This window comes from Ranitomeya imitator, chromosome 3 (assembly GCF_032444005.1).
Source record: "Ranitomeya imitator isolate aRanImi1 chromosome 3, aRanImi1.pri, whole genome shotgun sequence".
NCBI lineage: Eukaryota > Metazoa > Chordata > Amphibia > Anura > Dendrobatidae > Ranitomeya > Ranitomeya imitator.
In genome coordinates, this window is record NC_091284.1 from 659,253,931 (window position 1) to 659,273,684 (window position 19,754).

At 43.7% G+C, this 19,754-nt stretch overlaps 1 protein-coding gene across 1 annotated transcript in view; it reads right to left on the bottom strand.

Annotated features, from left to right (window-relative positions):
- Positions 1-19,754, bottom strand: part of ERICH6B (glutamate rich 6B) — a 329,007-nt gene that overhangs the window by 60,113 nt on the left and 249,140 nt on the right. The window contains exon 10 of the mRNA XM_069760223.1: positions 5,599-5,681. Within this exon, the coding sequence (XP_069616324.1) occupies positions 5,599-5,681 (83 nt within the window). The remainder of the gene's footprint in view (positions 1-5,598; positions 5,682-19,754) is intronic.

The following is a 19,754-nucleotide window of genomic DNA, read 5'->3' on the forward strand; positions in this document are numbered from 1 at the left end:
TCCTGGATTTAAAAGATGCGTACTATCATCTGCCCATTGACAAGGATCACCAGCGGTTCCTCAGAATGGCGGTGCGCTTAAACGATCAGGTCAGACACTTTCAATTTACGGCAATGCCATTTGGATTATCTATGGCACCAAGGGTGTTTACTAAGATCATTGCGGAAGTAATGGCCTATATCAGAGAACAAGATACATTAGTTATACCCTACTTGGATGACTTCCTAGTAGTGGGAAATTCGTTTTTCCAGTGTAAAAGTTGCCTAAACTGAATAATATCATCTCTACAGGACCTGGGTTGGATGGTCAATCTAGAGAAGTCAAAACTAGAACCATCAACGAGTCAGACTTTCCTCGGTATTCTGCTAAATTCAGGGGATCAGCTACAGTGGGGCAAAAAAGTATTTAGTCAGTCAGCAATAGTGCAAGTTCCACCACTTAAAAAGATGAGAGGCGTCTGTAATTTACATCATAGGCAGACCTCAACTATGGGAGACAAACTGAGAAAAAAAAATCCAGAAAATCACATTGTCTGTTTTTTTAACATTTTATTTGCATATTATGGTGGAAAATAAGTATTTGGTCAGAAACAAACAATCAAGATTTCTGGCTCTCACAGACCTGTAACTTCTTCTTTAAGAGTCTCCTCTTTCCTCCACTCATTACCTGTTTTAATGGCACCTGTTTAAACTTGTTATCAGTATAAAAAGACACCTGTGCACACCCTCAAACAGTCTGACTCCAAACTCCACTATGGTGAAGACCAAAGAGCTGTCAAAGGACACCAGAAACAAAATTGTAGCCCTGCACCAGGCTGGGAAGACTGAATCTGCAATAGCCAACCAGCTTGGAGTGAAGAAATCAACAGTGGGAGCAATAATTAGAAAATGGAAGACATACAAGACCACTGATAATCTCCCTCGATCTGGGGCTCCACACAAAATCCCACCCTGTGGGGTCAGAATGATCACAAGAACGGTGAGCAAAAATCCCAGAACCACGCGGGGGGACCTAGTGAATGAACTGCAGAGAGCTGGGACCAATGTAACAAGGCCTACCATAAGTAACACACTACGCCACCATGGACTCAGATCCTGCAGTGCCAGACGTGTCCCACTGCTTAAGCCTGTACATGTCCGGGCCCGTCTGAAGTTTGCTAGAGAGCATTTGGATGATCCAGAGGAGTTTTGGGAGAATGTCCTATGGTCTGATGAAACCAAACTGGAACTGTTTGGTAGAAACACAACTTGTCGTGTTTGGAGGAAAAAGAATACTGAGTTGCATCCATCAAACACCATACCTACTGTAAAGCATGGTGGTGGAAACATCATGCTTTGGGGCTGTTTCTCTGCAAAGGGGCCAGGACGACTGATCCGGGTACATGAAAGAATGAATTGGGTCATGTATCGTGAGATTTTGAGTGCAAACCTCCTTCCATCAGCAAGGGCATTGAAGATGAAACGTGGCTGGGTCTTTCAACATGACAATGATCCAAAGCACACCGCCAGGGCAACGAAGGAGTGGCTTCGTAAGAAGCATTTCAAGGTCCTGGAGTGGCCTAGCCAGTCTCCAGATCTCAACCCTATAGAAAACCTTTGGAGGGAGTTGAAAGTCCGTGTTGCCAAGCGAAAAGCCAAAAACATCACTGCTCTAGAGGAGATCTGCATGGAGGAATGAGCCAACATACCAACAACAGTGTGTGGCAACCTTGTGAAGACTTTCAGAAAACATTTGACCTCTGTCATTGCCAACAAAGGATATATTACAAAGTACTGAGATGAAATTTTGTTTCTGACCAAATACTTATTTTCCACCATAATATGCAAATAAAATGTTAAAAAAACAGACAATGTGATTTTCTGGATTTTTTTTTCTCAGTTTGTCTCCCATAGTTGAGGTCTACCTATGATGTAAATTACAGACGCCTCTCATCTTTTTAAGTGGTGGAACTTGCACTATTGCTGACTGACTAAATACTTTTTTGCCCCACTGTATGTTTTCTTCCAGAAGAAAAGAAGCAGAGGATTATGCACAAAGTCAGGACTGTGAGAAAAAATCCAGATCTGACCTTGAGAGACGCAATGTCCCTTTTGGGGTCATTAACATCTTGTATACCGGCCGTTCAGTGGGCTCTATTCCACACTCGGGTATTGCAAGCTCAAGTCCTGGATGCAGAAAGGAGTCTTCAAGGTCACCTGAGCGGAAGACTCAGACTATCCACCACCACTCTGTGCAGTCTGAGATGGTGGCTAAATATGGGACATTTGGCAAAAGGGGTACATTGGGAAATAGTACCAGACAACACGGTCGCAACCGATGCCAGTCCAATAGGATGGGGAGCTCACATAGGAAATATTTGGACACAAGGGCAATGGTCTCTCTCAGAGACCCAAGAGTCCTCAAATTGGAAGGAGGTTACGGCAGTAAAAAATACCCTGCTCAGGTGGCTACCGATCCTGCGGGATTCACATGTAAGGGTTCAGTCAGACAATATGACAGTAGTGGCATATCTCAACCATCAAGGAGGGACAAGGTCAAGGTCTCTAATGAACACCACCGCAGACATACTCAACATAGCCGAAGCTCACTTTCTCTCTCTATCAGCAGTTCACATACAAGGAGAACACAGCACAGAGGCAGATTACCTCAGCCATCATTCTCTACGTCAGTGGGAATGGGCTCTAAATCGGCTAGTATTCAAACAGATAGTGGGTCTGTGGGGGTTACCCGTTATAGATCTGTTTGCTACAAGGGAAAACAGACAGACCAGGAAGTTTGCATCCCTTCGAGTAGCGGACAAACCTTGTATAGTAGACTCCTTTCAGGTTCGTTGGGATTTCCCTCTGGCATATGCATTTCCCCCAATGTGTCTGATCCCTCTAGTTCTCAGGAAGATCAGGGAGGAGAGGGCGAGAGTAATTATAATTGCCCCCTTCTGGCCCAGGAGGGCATGATTCTCCTTACTCAGGGCAATGTCAGTGACCGACCCTTGGGTGTTTCCCGTGAGTCCGGAACTTCTGTCTCAAGGTCCATTTCATTACCCCAATGTGGAATCTCTACATTTGACGGCATGGAATTTGAGAGGGAGTTATTAAAGGGAAAGGGGTTTTCAGACGCTTTAATATCTACCCTTTTAAGTAGCCTAAAAGAAGTTACTACTAAAATCTACTCTAAGATCTGGAAAAAGTTCCTTGCCTTTTACCAACCTCCATTTATGGACAAAATTCCAATTCCGGCAATTCTGGAGTTCTTACAGAAGGGCCGAGAATTGGGCTTGGCGTAAATACCCTTAGAGTTCAGGTATCAGCCCTAGGGGCATTATATAACAGCAATGTGGCGGGAAATAGATGGGTGTCTAGATTCATTAAAGCTACTGAACGTAGTAACCCGGTTCATATTGCTAGATTGCCGCCATGGGATCTAAATTTGGTTTTGGATGCTTTAACAGAACCCCCCTTTGAGCCGTTAGATTCTGTCTCCATTAAAAATTTAACTTGAAAAACGGCTCTTCTAATGGCCTTGACTTCTGCTAGAAGAATGAGTGATATGCAAGCATTGTCAGGAGACCCTCCTTATCTAATGGTCTTTCAGGATAGGATCGTTTTAAAACCAGATCCAGTATATTTACCAAAGGTAGCTTCTAAATTCCACGGAAGTCAGGAGATATATTTACCATCATTTTGTGACAATCAAGTTTCGGCAGAAGAGCAGAAATTTCATATGCTAGATGTTAGAAGAACAGTATTAGAATACTTGCACAAAACAGAACCTTGGAGGCAGAGTAGGGCTCTGTTTGTTTCCTTCCAGAATCCAAGGAAAGGGGCGAGTGTAACAAAAGGGTCTATCGCCAGATGGATCAGAGATGCAATATGTCTTGCCTATTCTGCCAAAGGTCAAATACCACCGGAAGGCATCAAGGCCCACTCCACTCGAGCCATGGCCTCATCCTGGGCGGAGAAAATGGACGTCTCCATAGACATGATATGTAAGGCGGCAACGTGGTAATCTCCTTCCACCTATTATAAACATTATCATCTTGATCTATCATCTAAGGCCAACTTAGACTTTGGCCGTTCAGTACTTAGTGCTGTAGTCCCTCCCAGGTGATTAGTCTTTGAAAGTCTCTCGTAGGGTGCTGTCGTGGCGATAGGAAAACCGGTTTTTACTTACCCGTAATAGGATTTTACAGAGTCCACGACAGCACCCGCACATTCCCCCCGGTAGTTAATCACTAGTTTCCTGCACTCTATTGGAAGGTGTGCCTTTAGTTGTCACTCTTTAGAGGTGATGGTATTTAGTAATGTTTAAGTATATATGATTGTGTACTAACTCAATGGCGGTGTCCCTTATACTCTGAAACACAAACTGGAGTGGTGAGGGGGACCGCCCCTTTAAATCCTGTAGGTTCCTGTCCAGATGGTGGGCGGATCCCCTCTCTCGTAGGGTGCTGCCGTGGACTCTATAAAATCCTATTACCGGTAAGTAAAAACCGGTTTCAAGACTTTCACGGATTGTGACCGATTCCCCCCCCCAAAAAATGATGTGTGATGATGTTCCTTGGAATGCCTCTGTAATGGAGAATCAGGTTGAACATGCCATGCATTATCTGTTTTGGAAATATATGAAAGTACAGTAGCACCTGCTAAACTTCTGGGTAGTGTATTACAGGTCAATATAGTGTAGGGCTTGAATGGAGAAATAAAATCTCTAAAGCTCATGAGGATATGTAACGTCTTTATCTTACTGACTCATATCACAATATATCGTGGTAAATTAAAAGTATGTTTAGTTTTGTTGTAAACTGAATGGATTACTTCTGTAATTATGTAATTTCTAATAAATATATTTATTAAACAGTATTAGCTGAGAGTGGAACAGCATCACAGCAACCAAGAACATGGTAGAACTAGCAGAATTTTTTTTATGTCAAAGCTTTGAATGGTAAATGTGGGCCACTATAGTCATAACTCTGCACCAGCCTGGGTGTTTCTTGTGACCTGGACCATCATTAAAATGCGGCATGCGGAGTCAATTACATATTCCTGTAGATACTAAAAAAGTAAAAATGTCATAAAAACTGCCTTTCTACTTACAAAAACTATTCATGTGAAAACTGTTACTAAACCAACTGCTAGCTTGTGCTATAATAGGTTTATTGAAAGATTACAATGGGGACTCCTTTACTAAATGGATTTTGATTTTTATACCCAATTTCTGGCTCCATTGTACAATCAGTGCTGATACCATGCCACACATCATTGCAGCTGCTAAATAGCAAATGAAATCAGTAGTATGTATACACATTATATTGTGAATGGTGATATAGGAATGTAAGCAGTTTGTGTCTCCAGTTGTACAACAATATTCTAAAAATAATAAAGTAGGGTAAATTGTCCCTTCAATCCACCCAATGTTTCAAAACTGCTCAGATCTACTGAGGTTTTAGTATTTCAAGGAACAAGATGTGTTTGCTTCTGTAGCCTCTAGATGAAAGCTTCCTTATTGGACAAAGATTCAATTGAAGGAAAAAATGTGTTTTGGTTTCCACCAAGGGCTGAACGGCAAGAAACATCACATAATTTTAGTTCAGTTGGATACAGAACCTGCCCTGTTCCATCTGGAAAGAGGGTGCAGAAATTTTGTCCAGAACTGTAACGCTGCTTGATAGTCTCTTTAGGTCTCTGCAGAAACAAAAATGTGCAGGAATCATAATCTGTGAAAAGTTAGGTTTTGTAATATGTCTGTATACCAGACTGTAATATCATTAAAGTCAATATGTTTAAGAGCAGTCAAATGGAAAATCACAAACACATAATGTGATTTGTTCCATATAATAGGCCCAGTTCTGCAAATACACAGTTAAAAGGGGATTTCAATCAGAGCATATTAATGTTACCCTTTGCAAAGATGTTCTTTGACAATATGGGGTTGATTAATCCTATGCAACATTGAGAAAGTGCAAACCTAGACTAGTCAGTCTGAAAGTGGCCCAAATTAATAACTGGATTATAGATTTGACCCACTTTTGTATAACCTTCTACCACCTATTGGTTGGTTTACTTTACTCCAATTATTTGCATCTGACATTTGGTTCCATTTGGCACATAGTCACATTTTAATCCACACCCTTTTTTTATTTAAGCCCACCCCTTGTTGGAATGACTAAAGCTTGATGTGATGTTATTGCCTAAAATATGGCAAATTTTGGTGCATGTTTCACAGTCTTTAGTAAATGTCCCCCTACATTTATATTACAGAGTTACATCACTATAGAAGCCCACCCTATTAACCACTTATTGCTAAAAGTTAAATTTTTCTTACAGAACTTGATGGTAGCACAACATTAGCGACACTGTGCAAGCAGGGTTAGGGACCCAGGTGTCCAACAGCACGAATGCTGCCTGGCACATCTTTTAGGGTCTTGGGTCACATTGCCCAAAGACACAGCATCACAGCAACAACGGCCACCACACACAACCATCAGGTGTACTGACCTAAACACTCACCTTCCATGATATCCCAGGTAACAAACTAAAAACAAAATAGGTCCCAGGACAAATTGATGTAGTGCTGATACTAATAAAAACAAACAAAGAGGATGGACTACGCAATATGGACCACTCATCCAAATATTATATATACATTGATGAATTGCAGCTAAGCAAATTTTTCAAAACTGAACATAAAGATCTCAGCATTTTGCTTAAACTGCATAAGCCCATTGCCATGTCATGTGAACTTCTTAGGCCATGTTCACACGTTGCGGTTTTTATCACGGATCCGCAGCGTTTTTGACGCGGCCGATCTGCAGCAGTTTTCCACGCAGTCTACAGTACCATGTAAACCTATGGAAAACAAAATCTGCTGTGCACATGCTGCGGAAAAAAACGCGCGGAAACACAGCATTGTTTTTTTCCGCAGCATGTTAATTCTTTGTGCGGAACTGCAGTGTTTCTGCACCCATTGACTTGCATTGAGTCGGGCACTTCTGCAGCAAAACCGCAGATGTAAAAAAGATCTGCTGTTTAGCTGACGAGTTAACGCTGCAGTTCGGGAGGGGGGAACAGTGTGGGTGGAGTGTGGGCGTGTATGTGTGTGCGGGCGGTGTCTGTGAGCTCTCCGTGCCGGGTCTGCGTGCTGTCCGGGTGGTCTGCGGGTTGTCCGGGTGGTCTGCCGCCTCTCCGTGCCGGGTCTGCGGGCTGTCTGGGTGGTCTGCGGCCTGTCCGGGTGGTTTGTGGCCTGTCTGGGTGGTCTGCGGCTTGTCCGGGTGTGTGTGGCACTGTGTGTGTGCATGTGTGTGTGCAGGTATCGTCCAATGGGACTACAAGTCCCGTCGGGCTATGCCTGCTACAGTGACAGTGAGTGACACATTAGCCAATGACACATTAGCCAATAAGAATATTAAAATACTTTTTTCTGGCTGTCTTTTTTAAAAAACTCTTTTACTAGTCTAGGATTAATAAGGGATAGGCGTCTTATTTATGCCTCTCCATTATTAACCCGGCTTAATGTCACCTTACAATAGCAAGGTGACATTAACCCCTTATTACCCCATATCCCACCGCTACTCGGGAGTGGGAAGAGAGGGGCTAAGTGCCGGAATTGGCGCATCTCACAGATGCCCCATTTCTGGGGCGGCTGGGGGCTGGTATTTGTAGTCGGGGGGGCAATATCCATGGCCCCTCTCTAGGCTATGAATATCAGCCCGCAGCTGTCTGCATAGCCTTTCTGACTATAAAATATAGGGGGACCCCACATCATTTTTTTGGGGTGGTCCCTCAATTTTAATAGCCAGTAAAGGCTATGCAGACAGCTGCGGGCTGATATTCATAGCCTGGGAGGGGCCATGGGTATTACCCCCTTCCCAGGCTACAAGTATTGGGCCCCAGCCGTCAGCTTTCCCCCTCTGGCGCAGAAAATTGCGTTGGAGCCCACAACATTTTTTTCCGTTTTTTAAAATTTATCATATGTCGGGTGCACATCACGCAAATCAAAAGTTCGCATCAATGAACATTTATATGACATAGGCCACACTGGGGATTCAACTCGTACTGTCTCTGCAGCCTCTAAGCATTTCATTGTGGTCCATGCCTGCAGCACCAAGTTCTTCCAAGTGCATGGAATTGAAGGTGTTAATAGACCTCTACGTGGTGGAGATACCAGACGGTTTCTTCACACTCGTGAAGCCTTCTGGATTTACTACCTCAATACCCGGTTTCCTACAGGTCTCAACAAACGTAATGAACTGATGTTTCACTATTGATATTATGTGCATTTGTCTCAGCATGTTTTTAAATTTATGATTTTTCATGTTTTTCACTATTTTATGTTATGTTCGCATTTTGTACATTTGCTAACAATTGTTATTTGTCCTTATTAAGCCAATAATGTGATTCCTTTACATTTGAAGGATTTTTCGACCATTCATTTGGCTTTTATTGGTCATTGGGATCTATATATTGGGTAATGAACTCTGTGTATATAGCTTTGATAAAGATCTTTAGTGATAGAAACGCGTCGCTCGTGTCCCCTTGTGCATCTGGAGAGCACATTCCCACTGCTTTTATATTGGCATAATAAAGTTTCAAGCCTGAATTTTACAAATATGGAGCTGGAACGACTTTTTCTTTTTTCCTTCATCTTGTGACTACGTGGATCAACGTGGAGTTCCATGCACCTGCGGTGGTTACTCGGTGAGCTGGCTTTACCTTCCATAGCTGTTTTCTACCATGTGTGCACATATCCTTAGTGGGTCTCTGCTCTGACAGGCACTGCACTGCATGGCAACCACTGACTCCACGACATTGTGCAGTACTACACTTAATAGAGCAGTGATCAATTAAGAGGTCCGTCATGAAATGGCAGTGAGCTTTTACTTTCTGATCAAAATGTTAAGAATCTCATGTTCAAATTTGAAAATTTAAGTTTGCAGTAAATCAATGAATACTATTTGTCCATTGCTTTTTTTCTTCAGATCACCATTAAAAAAATGTGGCCTGGGACTGCCTTCCTGTATGACATTTATGATATATTGCATGGGTTGTCCCTTCATTTTTTTGTTTTCCTTTGTACAAGCACCACACTCATTTGGCCCAGCTACTTTTTAAATTAGAATGAGATGGCAAAAAGGGTCCAACCTATTTTGTTCTTAATTTGCTGCAAAGACCACATACAAGGTGATTTTTTATATCTGTTTACTTGGTGTTGATGCTGTCACGACTCTGTTGTTGGGTGTCCTGGGACCAGAGGCTCCTTCCCTGTCCACAATGCTAGGAGGCGCCCTAGCTCACCCTATTCCCTGGATTACTTCTGGGGGTGAAGATGCTGGGGCCATGTACCTTGCCTTAGCTTATGAATCCGCCCTTAGTCTGTACCCATTGCCCACCCAGGGAAGAGGAGAGTAGTAGTGTACCGTAATACACCAACCTGTAGAAAGTAAGCCCGCCTTTAGAATGTAAGCCCGCAAGGGCAGAGTCCTCTTTCTTCTGTATCAGTCTGTGATTGTTAGTTTTGTTTTGCTGTAAGTGATATTTGTATCTTGATGTAACCCCATCTAATGTACAGCACAATGGAATTAATGGTGCTATATCAATATTATTATTATTATTATTATTATTATTATTATTAACAACCAGGTGACAAGATAATACAATTAGGGATAACAGAAAATGCCAAACATGCAAATATACTCACATAGACAACAAAGGAATACTCTGGGGAGTGGAGGATGGGGTTAAACCAAAGTAGGAGAAGAAATGGAATTATCACGCACTCAAAACCTGGTAACACTTACAGATAAATCCACAAAAACCCTTCTCCAATAATAACCATCAACTACCACCAGCCATGCAGCAAAAGCTATTCTGACAATGAGTGCTAGCCATGTCCCAGTTAATATAAGAGATGGGAGTGGCTAACAGTGCACAGCTGAGCCTAAATGCAGAAAAGCATTCAGGAGCTCTCAAATGAACAGATTAACCCCTGCAGTGCTGAAAGAAACAAATATTGTTTAATAAGAAGGTGAAGTGCTTCTAACCAGTGCAGGAGTAGGAGGAATCGGACGCTGCGGTCTTCTGGCTCCTCTCTGTCATGATAAACCTGTGACAGATGCTATTACTGTGGGATGGTGGAAACTAGAGCTGTGAGAGTTTTGCCTGAGAGCATGGGTGCTGTTGGACAACTGGGTCGCTCCGCCTGCTGGCGAAATGTCGCAGAGGTGGTGGTCATTTGGAACTACAACACCTAATATGAATTTCACCATCATGTTGCAGTGGGCTTATACATTCTGTCATGTATGTGCAACACTTTGCTGGGACTTGTAGTACATCTGAGATTAGAAGCTCACAGTGATTAGTTGAGCACAGGTCCTCTTTAAATCTACATGGCCATTCATTAGTTAATGGGTTTCTTGGGGCATGGAAAGGGTTCATAGGTCTTCCTCGTCTTTTGGCTGTGGTGATTATTGGAACCACACCCTTCCATTATATAAGCCTTTGACTTGCTTCCCTCCATGTGAGCAATAGAATCTTCATTCTGTTCCTGGCTTCATTGAAGAAAGTGGCCTGTTTTGAGATTGTTGCATGTGGTCTGTTGTGACTCCCTCTATCCTCCCCTTTTGGCATTTTTTCGTGTTGCTTTTTTGCCTCTTTACTGTGCACCCATTTCCCCTTCGTATTTTATACTGTGTGTCTGCTGTTGATTGTGCCTTGGTTTTCCCCTGTCTGTCTAGCTTGTGTTTACTTTTTCACTCCAGACCCTTTCCTCCCTGAGGTTAGGATGAGATCAGCTTAGTATTTTGTAGAAGCACAAACAGGAGAAAGACCCAGGCATTTCCACCTTCAGGGGTAATCCTGCGGTTAGGGATAGACTAGGACTCCCGTAGATTAGGATACTGTATAGGGTCCTTCTGTCCTGGCTTTCCTACAGTCACAGCGTGACATATTCTGATGAAAATATATATTTTTTTAATTTTTACCCAGTCACTTCAACAAAAGTAAAACGACGTTGAAATAAATCTATAGTAATAAAAAAAAATAGTCTACTTTAAAATGTATACACTGCTCAAAAAAATAAAGGGAAAACTAAAATCCCACATCCACATCCTAGATATCACTGAATGAAATATTCCTGTTGTAAATGTTTATTCATTACATAGTGGAATGTGTTGAGAACAGTAAAGCCTAAAAATGTTCTGCAGAGGTCTGGAGTTGGAATGATGCTCAAAATCAAAGTGGAAAATGAAGTTACAGGCTGATCCAACTTCAGTAGAAATGCCTCAAGACAAGGAAATGATGCTCAATGGTGTGTGTGGCCTCTGCGTGCTTGTATGATCTCCCTACAATGTCTGGGCATGCTACTGATGAGGTGGTGGATGGTCTCCTGAGGGATCTCCTCCCAGACCAGGACTAAAGCGTCTGCCAACTCCTGGACAGTCTGTGGTGCAACGTGACATTGGTGGATGGTGCGAGACATGATGTCCCAGATGTGTTCAATCGGATTCAGGTCTGGGAAATGGGCAGGCCAGTCCATAGGTTCAATGCCTTCATCTTGCAGGAACTGTTGACACACTCCAGCCACATGAGGTCTCGCATTGTCCTGCATTAGGAGGAACCCAGGGCCAACCACACCAGCATATGGTCTCACAAGGGGTCTGAGGATCTCATCTCGGTACCTCATGGCAGTCAGGCTACCTCTGGCGAGCACATGGAGGACTGTGCAGCCCTACAAGAAATGCTACCCCACACCACTACTGACCCACTGCCAAACCGGTCAAGCTGAAGGATGTTGCAGGCAGCAGATCACTCTCCACGGCATCTCCAGACTCTGTCACGTCTGTCACATGTGCTCAGTGTGAACCTGTTTTCATCTGTGAAGAGCACAGGGTGCCAGTGGCGAATTTGCCAATCCTGGTGTTCTGTGGCAAATGCCAAGCATCCTGCACGGTGTTGGGCTGTGAGCACAACCACTTCTGTGGACATTGGGCACTCAGACCATCCTCATCGAGTCGGTTTCTAGCCATTTGTGCAGACACATGCAAATTTGTGGCCTGCTGGAGGTAATTTTGCAGGGCTCTGGCAGTGCTCCTCCTGTTCCTCCTTGCACAAAGGCTGAGGTAGCAGTCCTGCTGCTGGTTTGTTGCCCTCCTACGGCCCCCTCCATGTCTGGTGGTGTACTAGCCTTTCTCCTGGTAGCGCCTCGATCCTCTGGACACTATGCTGACAGACACAGCAAACCTTGCCACAGCTCGCATTGATGTGCCATCCTGGATGAGCAGCACTACCTGAACCACTTGTGTGGGTTGTAGAGTCCAATTCATGCTACCACGAGTGTGAAAACAAAACCAACATTCAATGGTGACCAAAACATCAGCCAGAAAGCATTGGTACTGAGATGTGGTCTGTGGTCCTCACCTGCAGAACTACTCCTTTATTGAGTGTGTCTTGATAATTGCCAAAAATTTCCATCTTTTGTCTACTCCATTTGCACAACAGCATGTGAAATTGATTGTCAAACAGTGTTGCTTCCTAAATGGACAGTTTGATTTCACAGAAGTTTGATTTACTTAAAGTTATAGTCTGTTGTTTGTGTTCCCTTTATTTTTTGAGCAGTGTATTTGGGACCACATATACTGTTTTCTAGAAAAACAGTTGAAGTAACATTTCATTGAACTATATTTCATAAGGTAGGTCTCCATTTTAAATTCGGGTAATGCAAGGAAAAATTGTTGAAAAATCACAAGATATTTACCATGGTTGGAATTTTTGTGATCGATTGAAGCTACTCGTAATTTTTAAAAGTATATAAGAGAACTGCAATTTTACTATGATCTGTGCATGAGCATTAGTTGATGTGGGGGTGTACGTTAAACCCCTAAAAACAAATGGTGCACGGTATTTCTCTGGCAATAGTAATGAGATCCTCAACTGGACTTTCTTTGCCAATTCCTCCCTTAATGTCCGTTGTTGCCTCAGTGATTGTGGACAGACTGCAGCGGTGATGTCGTGTTAACAGCACTGCAGCCAATCACTGGGCTTGGATGTAAATGTCATAAGCCTCTAAGTCCAGTTATTGGCTGCAGCGTTATTGATGTGATGACCCCTGCAGTTTGTACACAATCCCAGCACAGCGTTACTGGTGACATTTAATTTTATTATTTTTAACTAGACCATGACAAATTGATAAAAAAGTTAAAAGAAGAAAACCATTTAAACTAGAACAATAGAGAAGTAACATAATATTGGAGAAGATTACTTTGTACAGTTAACTAGATATTAAATCTGTTCCATCTAATGCTGTAATAAATTGCAACGAATGGTTTCTATGTTTCAGCTCAACTTCAAGAACACATGTCGTTTAGCAATGAAGGGAATGTGACAATAAGTAGATGATGATCAGTGGAAATGATGAAATTGTGGGAACAGTTGATCCAGCTCTTAAATCTCAGAGATGTGACCTCGTGTCAGTTTCAATCATAAAACAAGATTGCTATGTTTTATCCAATTTCGCAGATCTTTTGTTCAAATGGAAAATGAGTGAATCTAATAATATGTGAAGGGACCGAAGTTGGAAGGCCAAAATAGAGGCAGATAGAAAAAAAGATAATCTGCACCATCTTCACAAGGGGAATTATCACAAAGTGACAGCTTAATGCGCACAGCAGCTGTGAAGACATGGCCCTTTGTAGGGTCAGCAGGCACCTTCTTATCTGTTGGTGATGGGGATCTAGCTCTACAGCTGTATTGGCACTATTAAGTAAAGGATCTGAAAATTGCTTATCCTACAAATGCTTTCAAGATTTTGTATTAAAAGCCCCACGTCACTTATCACCATGTAAGAGGTTTTTAGCTGCAGTCCTCCAATTTACTACACATTGGGCAGGTGTTAACCCAACAAATTTCAGCAAATCTAGGTTCAAACGCTACAGTGACTTTGTACTATTTTAGCAATGGGGGAATGTTTGAATTTTACAATTTCTCGTTTATCACAAATCAAATTCAGATGCATGCTTGAAAATCTTATATCCGCTGTGAAGGTATGTGCCAATTTATCAAAAGCAGAGCAGATTTTCTGACAACTGTGTTTTACAATATATGCAATAAACTTGGCACTCGAATTGGTTGTAAGGTGTAGTTAATTGTCTTTATTGCACGTCCCAGATACAGTTTCAACAGTTAAACATTTTCGGTCCCGCTGGACCTTCTTCAGAACAATTTCCAATTTATCTGATACAAAAATACCAAAGAAAAGGCATATGGAACAATATTTTAGTCTCTGCCTGGTTTCACAATATCACATATTAGGTGTAAAAAAATAGAATTAACAAAAGAAATGTCTACATAGAAAAACAATGAAAGGAAATCAAATATAAAATAAGGAGATAAATATAAAAAAAATCGGTATACACAATATACGATAATTATGCGGATGCTACCGCAGCCTATGGTTAACTCCAATGACTTATGCATTTACTACAGATCTGACTTAGTAGAATTTCGGTATAGTATACTATAGTATGCTATAGAGAACCCCTATGAGAAAAAGGATATATGTTCATAGGTGAGGGGTGGAGCTCCCTCGTGGATCAGAAATGAAGTGATGATATGTATTCATCTTTATAGCCCGATAAACTTAGTGCATGGTATAACGTGCCTAGGGAGATAAAGCATATAGGGTAATATAGTAACATAGTAACATAGTTAGTAAGGCCGAAAAAAGACATTTGTCCATCCAGTTCAGCCTATATTCCATCATAATAAATCCCCAGATCTACGTCCATCTACAGAACCTAATAATTGTATGATACAATATTGTTCTGCTCCAGGAAGACATCCAGGCCTCTCTTGAACCCCTCGACTGAGTTCGCCATCACCACCTCCTCAGGCAAGCAATTCCAGATTCTCACTGCCCTAACAGTAAAGAATCCTCTTCTATGTTGGTGGAAAAACCTTCTCTCCTCCAGACGCAAAGAATGCCCCCTTGTGCCCGTCACCTTCCTTGGTATAAACAGATCCTCAGCGAGATATTTGTATTGTCCCCTTATATACTTATACATGGTTATTAGATAGCCCCTCAGTCGTCTTTTTTCTAGACTAAATAATCCTAATTTCGCTAATCTATCTGGGTATTGTAGTTCTCCCATCCCCTTTATTAATTTTGTTGCCCTCCTTTGTACTCTCTCTAGTTCCATTATATCCTTCCTGAGCACCGGTGCCCAAAACTGGACACAGTACTCCATGTGCGGTCTAACTAGGGATTTGTACAGAGGCAGTATAATGCTCTCATCATGTGTATCCAGACCTCTTTTAATGCACCCCATGATCCTGTTTGCCTTGGCAGCTGCTGCCTGGCACTGGCTGCTCCAGGTAAGTTTATCATTAACTAGGATCCCCAAGTCCTTCTCCCTGTCAGATTTACCCAGTGGTTTCCCATTCAGTGTGTAATGGTGATATTGATTCCTTCTTCCCATGTGTATAACCTTACATTTATCATTGTTAAACCTCATCTGCCACCTTTCAGCCCAAGTTTCCAACTTATCCAGATCCATCTGTAGCAGAATACTATCTTCTCTTGTATTAACTGCTTTACATAGTTTTGTATCATCTGCAAATATCGATATTTTACTGTGTAAACCTTCTACCAGATCATTAATGAATATGTTGAAGAGAACAGGTCCCAATACTGACCCCTGCGGTACCCCACTGGTCACAGCGACCCAGTTAGAGACTATTCCATTTATAACCACCCTCTGCTTTCTATCACTAAGCCAGTTACTAACCCATTTACACACATTTTCCCCCAGACCAAGCATTCTCATTTTGTGTACCAACCTCTTGTGCGGCACGGTATCAAACGCTTTGGAAAAATCGAGATATACCACGTCCAATGACTCACCATGGTCCAGCCTATAGCTTACCTCTTCATAAAAACTGATTAGATTGGTTTGACAGGAGCGATTTCTCATAAACCCATGCTGATATGGAGTTAAACAGTTATTCTCATTGAGATAATCCAGAATAACATCCCTCAGAAACCCTTCAAATATTTTACCAACAATAGAGGTTAGACTTACTGGCCTATAAACACAGAGGGTGTTGAGATCTAAACACAGACAAAACCTATACATGGAAAATTAGAATATACATATTCTAAGTCAGATCTGTAGTAAATGCATAAGTCCTTGGAGTTAACCGTAGGCTGCGGTAGCATCCGCATAATTATCATATATTGTATATGCCGATTTTTTTTATATTTCTCTCCTTATTGTTTTTCTATTGTAAGACTCATGCTGGTGTGGTAGATGGAGGCAGGTATATCTCGCCCAGGTGTTTGTCCTATGTGAATTAGGCCACTCAGTATCTTCAGGGTGCTAATGGGTTAATGATTGCAGGAATAAAAGATGACCAGCTGGGTGTTTCCAGTGTCTGCCTGGGGCACACAGATTGCCTGCCTGTGTGAGACAAACGTGAGTGAAGAGCTCTGCTCAAGATCTGTATGATGTTAGCTGGGTGGGAGAAGCCCCCCCAGTTGTTGAGATAGCAACGTATTTGTTTAGTTAGTGCCGGACAGGCTAGGATTTATTTTTATGTTTTGTTTTTTGTGTTGCTTTCACGTTAATAAATCTGACCTGAGGTCAGCCTGCTCAGAAACCTGCTGTACGCCTCAGATTCAATGCACAAACCACGTGTCCTTTGACCCCAGCAAAGGCGATCCCAGAGTGTTTTGTCACATTGTGGTGGAGAATGCGGGCATACCGTGGCACAGGCGACAGCATGGAAGACGTGGTGAAAGCCTTAGTACAGTCCACTGCCGTACAGCAGTAGGCCACTGCCGCACAGCACGAAGCTAATCGCTTGATGGCCGCACAGCTGAAGGAGTTACTGGACATGACGGTTGCAGACCGCCAACTTCTCCAACAGGTGGCGCAGCGCCTGGTGAGCATGCCTGACGCTGACCCGGAAGCAGAGTCCAGAAGGATCCATGTGAGTCGATACTGGCAAAAGCTGACTGCAGAAGATGACGTCGAGGCATATCTGACAACTTTTGAGCGGACGGCATTGAGAGAGAAGTGGCCGAAGGCACGATGGGCCGATTTGATTGCCCCGTTTCTCTCCGGCGAGGCCCAAAAAGCTTACCATGATTTGGACCCGGAGGTCGCTCAGGACTTTGAGAAGCTGAAAGCTGAGATCCTGGCCCGGCTGGGTGTGACGACGGCTGTCCGTGCACAGAGGGTACATCAGTGGACATACCAGCAAGATAAACCAGCGCGGTCTCAGATGTTCGACCTGATCTACTTGACAAAGAAATGGCTGCAACCCGAGGTACTGACAATACCCGAAATAATCCAGCGGGTTGTCCTGGACAAGTACCTGAGAGTACTACCCCCAGCGCTGAAAAGGTGGGTAAGCCAAGGAAATCCCACGACAGCGGATCAACTTGTGGAGTTGGTCGAGCGTTATTCCGTGGCAGAAGGACTTCCCGACGACACCGCCAAACCCCGGACTGTGCCTCCTCCTCGTGGAACCGGTAAGACTGTTCCAGGGACCACGGGTGAAGGAAAATCGCTTAAAACTGTGGGGGAGGAGTCCGGGACTGCTCGCACTCCGAGACCAAGAGTATTGGACGGTGGTCTCAGTAGGGGACCTGTTAGGTGTTTCCGCTGCCATGAGAAGGGTCATGTTTCTGCGAACTGTCCTGTTACCGCTGAACCCATGCAGTGCGACGTTATAGACTCTAGAAAACGCATGTCTTTGGTTACACAGCTAGTGAGTGTGAATGCGGGTCAAAATGATACAGTGAAACATCTGTGTGAATTATCTGTTGATGGGAAAAATGTTGTGGCATTACTAGACTCTGGAAGTGTGGTGACTCTGGTGAAAGCTAGTCTAGTGGCACTTCCGTCTGGTCTGTCTGACAAGTTTTCTGTGACGTGTGTGCATGGTGACACCCGCTCGTACTTAACAGCGGTCATATGGATTTCTACTCCCTATGGGTCAGTGCAGCACAAAGTGGGACTCGTTCCCGCATTGTTACATGATGTAATCCTGGGCAGGGATTTTCCCTATTTCTGGCAGTTGTGGGAGAATCAGTTGCTCCTTCACGGTAGCTGTACCCGTGAATCTTCTCCCATGCCATCTGGAGGTCCCGAGTCCCTAGAGGAGACCCCACAGGAAGATGTTGCTGGGGAGGTTAGTGAATCTAACCTTCAGTACCCCTTCTCCGTCATGGCGGGGGAAACAGAGGAAACTGAGGAACCTCAGCGAGAGGCGGAGGCAGACAGCCATCCGGCACCCTGCCTGCCAGATGTGGAGTCCAGGTGGATGACTTCCACAGCGAGCAAATGAAAGATCCTACCCTGACTCCGGCTAGGAAAAATGTAAAAATGATAGATGGGGTACCCGTAGAACCTGACACTAGGCTAGCGTACCCGTATATGGTTCTTGAAAATGATTTGCTCTACCAGGTAGAAAAAAAAGGGGAAGGCACAGTGCAACGGTTAGTGGTACCCAAACCTTATCGGCGGAAGGTACTGGATTTGGCCCACGGACATATAATGGGGGGACATCTGGGGGTACAGAAAACCACAGAAAGGATATTGCATTGTTTTGTGTGGCCTGGAATACATTGTGATGTGCGTAACTATTGTGAGTCCTGTCCAGAGTGCCAAATCGCGGCCCCTAAATCTCAGTTCCGTAGCCCTTTGGTACCCCTTCCTATCATCGGGGTCCCTTTTGAGAGAATTGGGATGGATTTGGTTGGGCCCCTTCCCCGATCCACACGTGGGCACCAACATATCCTCGTCATCGTGGACTATGCCACTCGTTACCCGGAAGCCGTCCCTTTGCGTAACACAGCTACCAAGACGATCGCCAAGGAATTGGTACAAGTGTTTAGTCGGGTGGGAATTCCAAAACAGATACTCACCGACCAGGGGACTCCCTTTATGTCGAGGGTAATGAAGGAGCTCTGCAGGCTCTTACAAATAGACCCGTTGCGTACGTCTGTCTATCACCCTCAAACAGATGGCCTGGTTGAGCGCTTCAACAAAACCTTAAAACAGATGCTCCGGAAGGCGATAGACAAAGATGGGAAGAACTGGGATTACTTGTTACCCTATTTGCTGTTTGCCATTAGGGAAGTTCCCCAGTCTTCCACAGGATTTTCGCCTTTCGAACTGTTGTACGCCCGTCGTCCCCGGGGACTGCTGGACGTCGCAAAAGAAACCTGGGAAGGTCAAGTCACTCCCTTTAGAACGGTGATCGACCATGTAACACAAATGCAGGATCGTATTGCCGCTGTCATGCCCATTGTTAGGGACCATATGTTACAGGCCCAGGGAGCCCAGAGGCAAAGTTATGATAGAGGCGCTAAGGTCCGTACATTTGCACCCGGCGATAGGGTGTTGGTCCTAATCCCTACGGTGGATAGTAAATTCCTGGCAAAATGGCAGGGCCCATTTGAGGTCCGAGAAAGAGTTGGTGAAGTGAACTATAAAGTGTACCAGCCGGGTAAGAGAAAACCGGAACAGATTTATCATGTGAATCTGATAAAATCCTGGAAAGACCGCTCTGCCCTAACGGCGGATCTGCCCCGTCCGGTTTGTTCACCTACTGTACCAGAGGTGCAGGTTGCTGAGACTCTCTCAGAACGACAAAAATCTGAGGTTAAGCAATTTTTGTTACAGAACCGACAGTTTTTCTCCGAAAAACCTGGCCGGACGAAGTTGGTGAAACATGAGATTGTCACAGAGCCTGGCG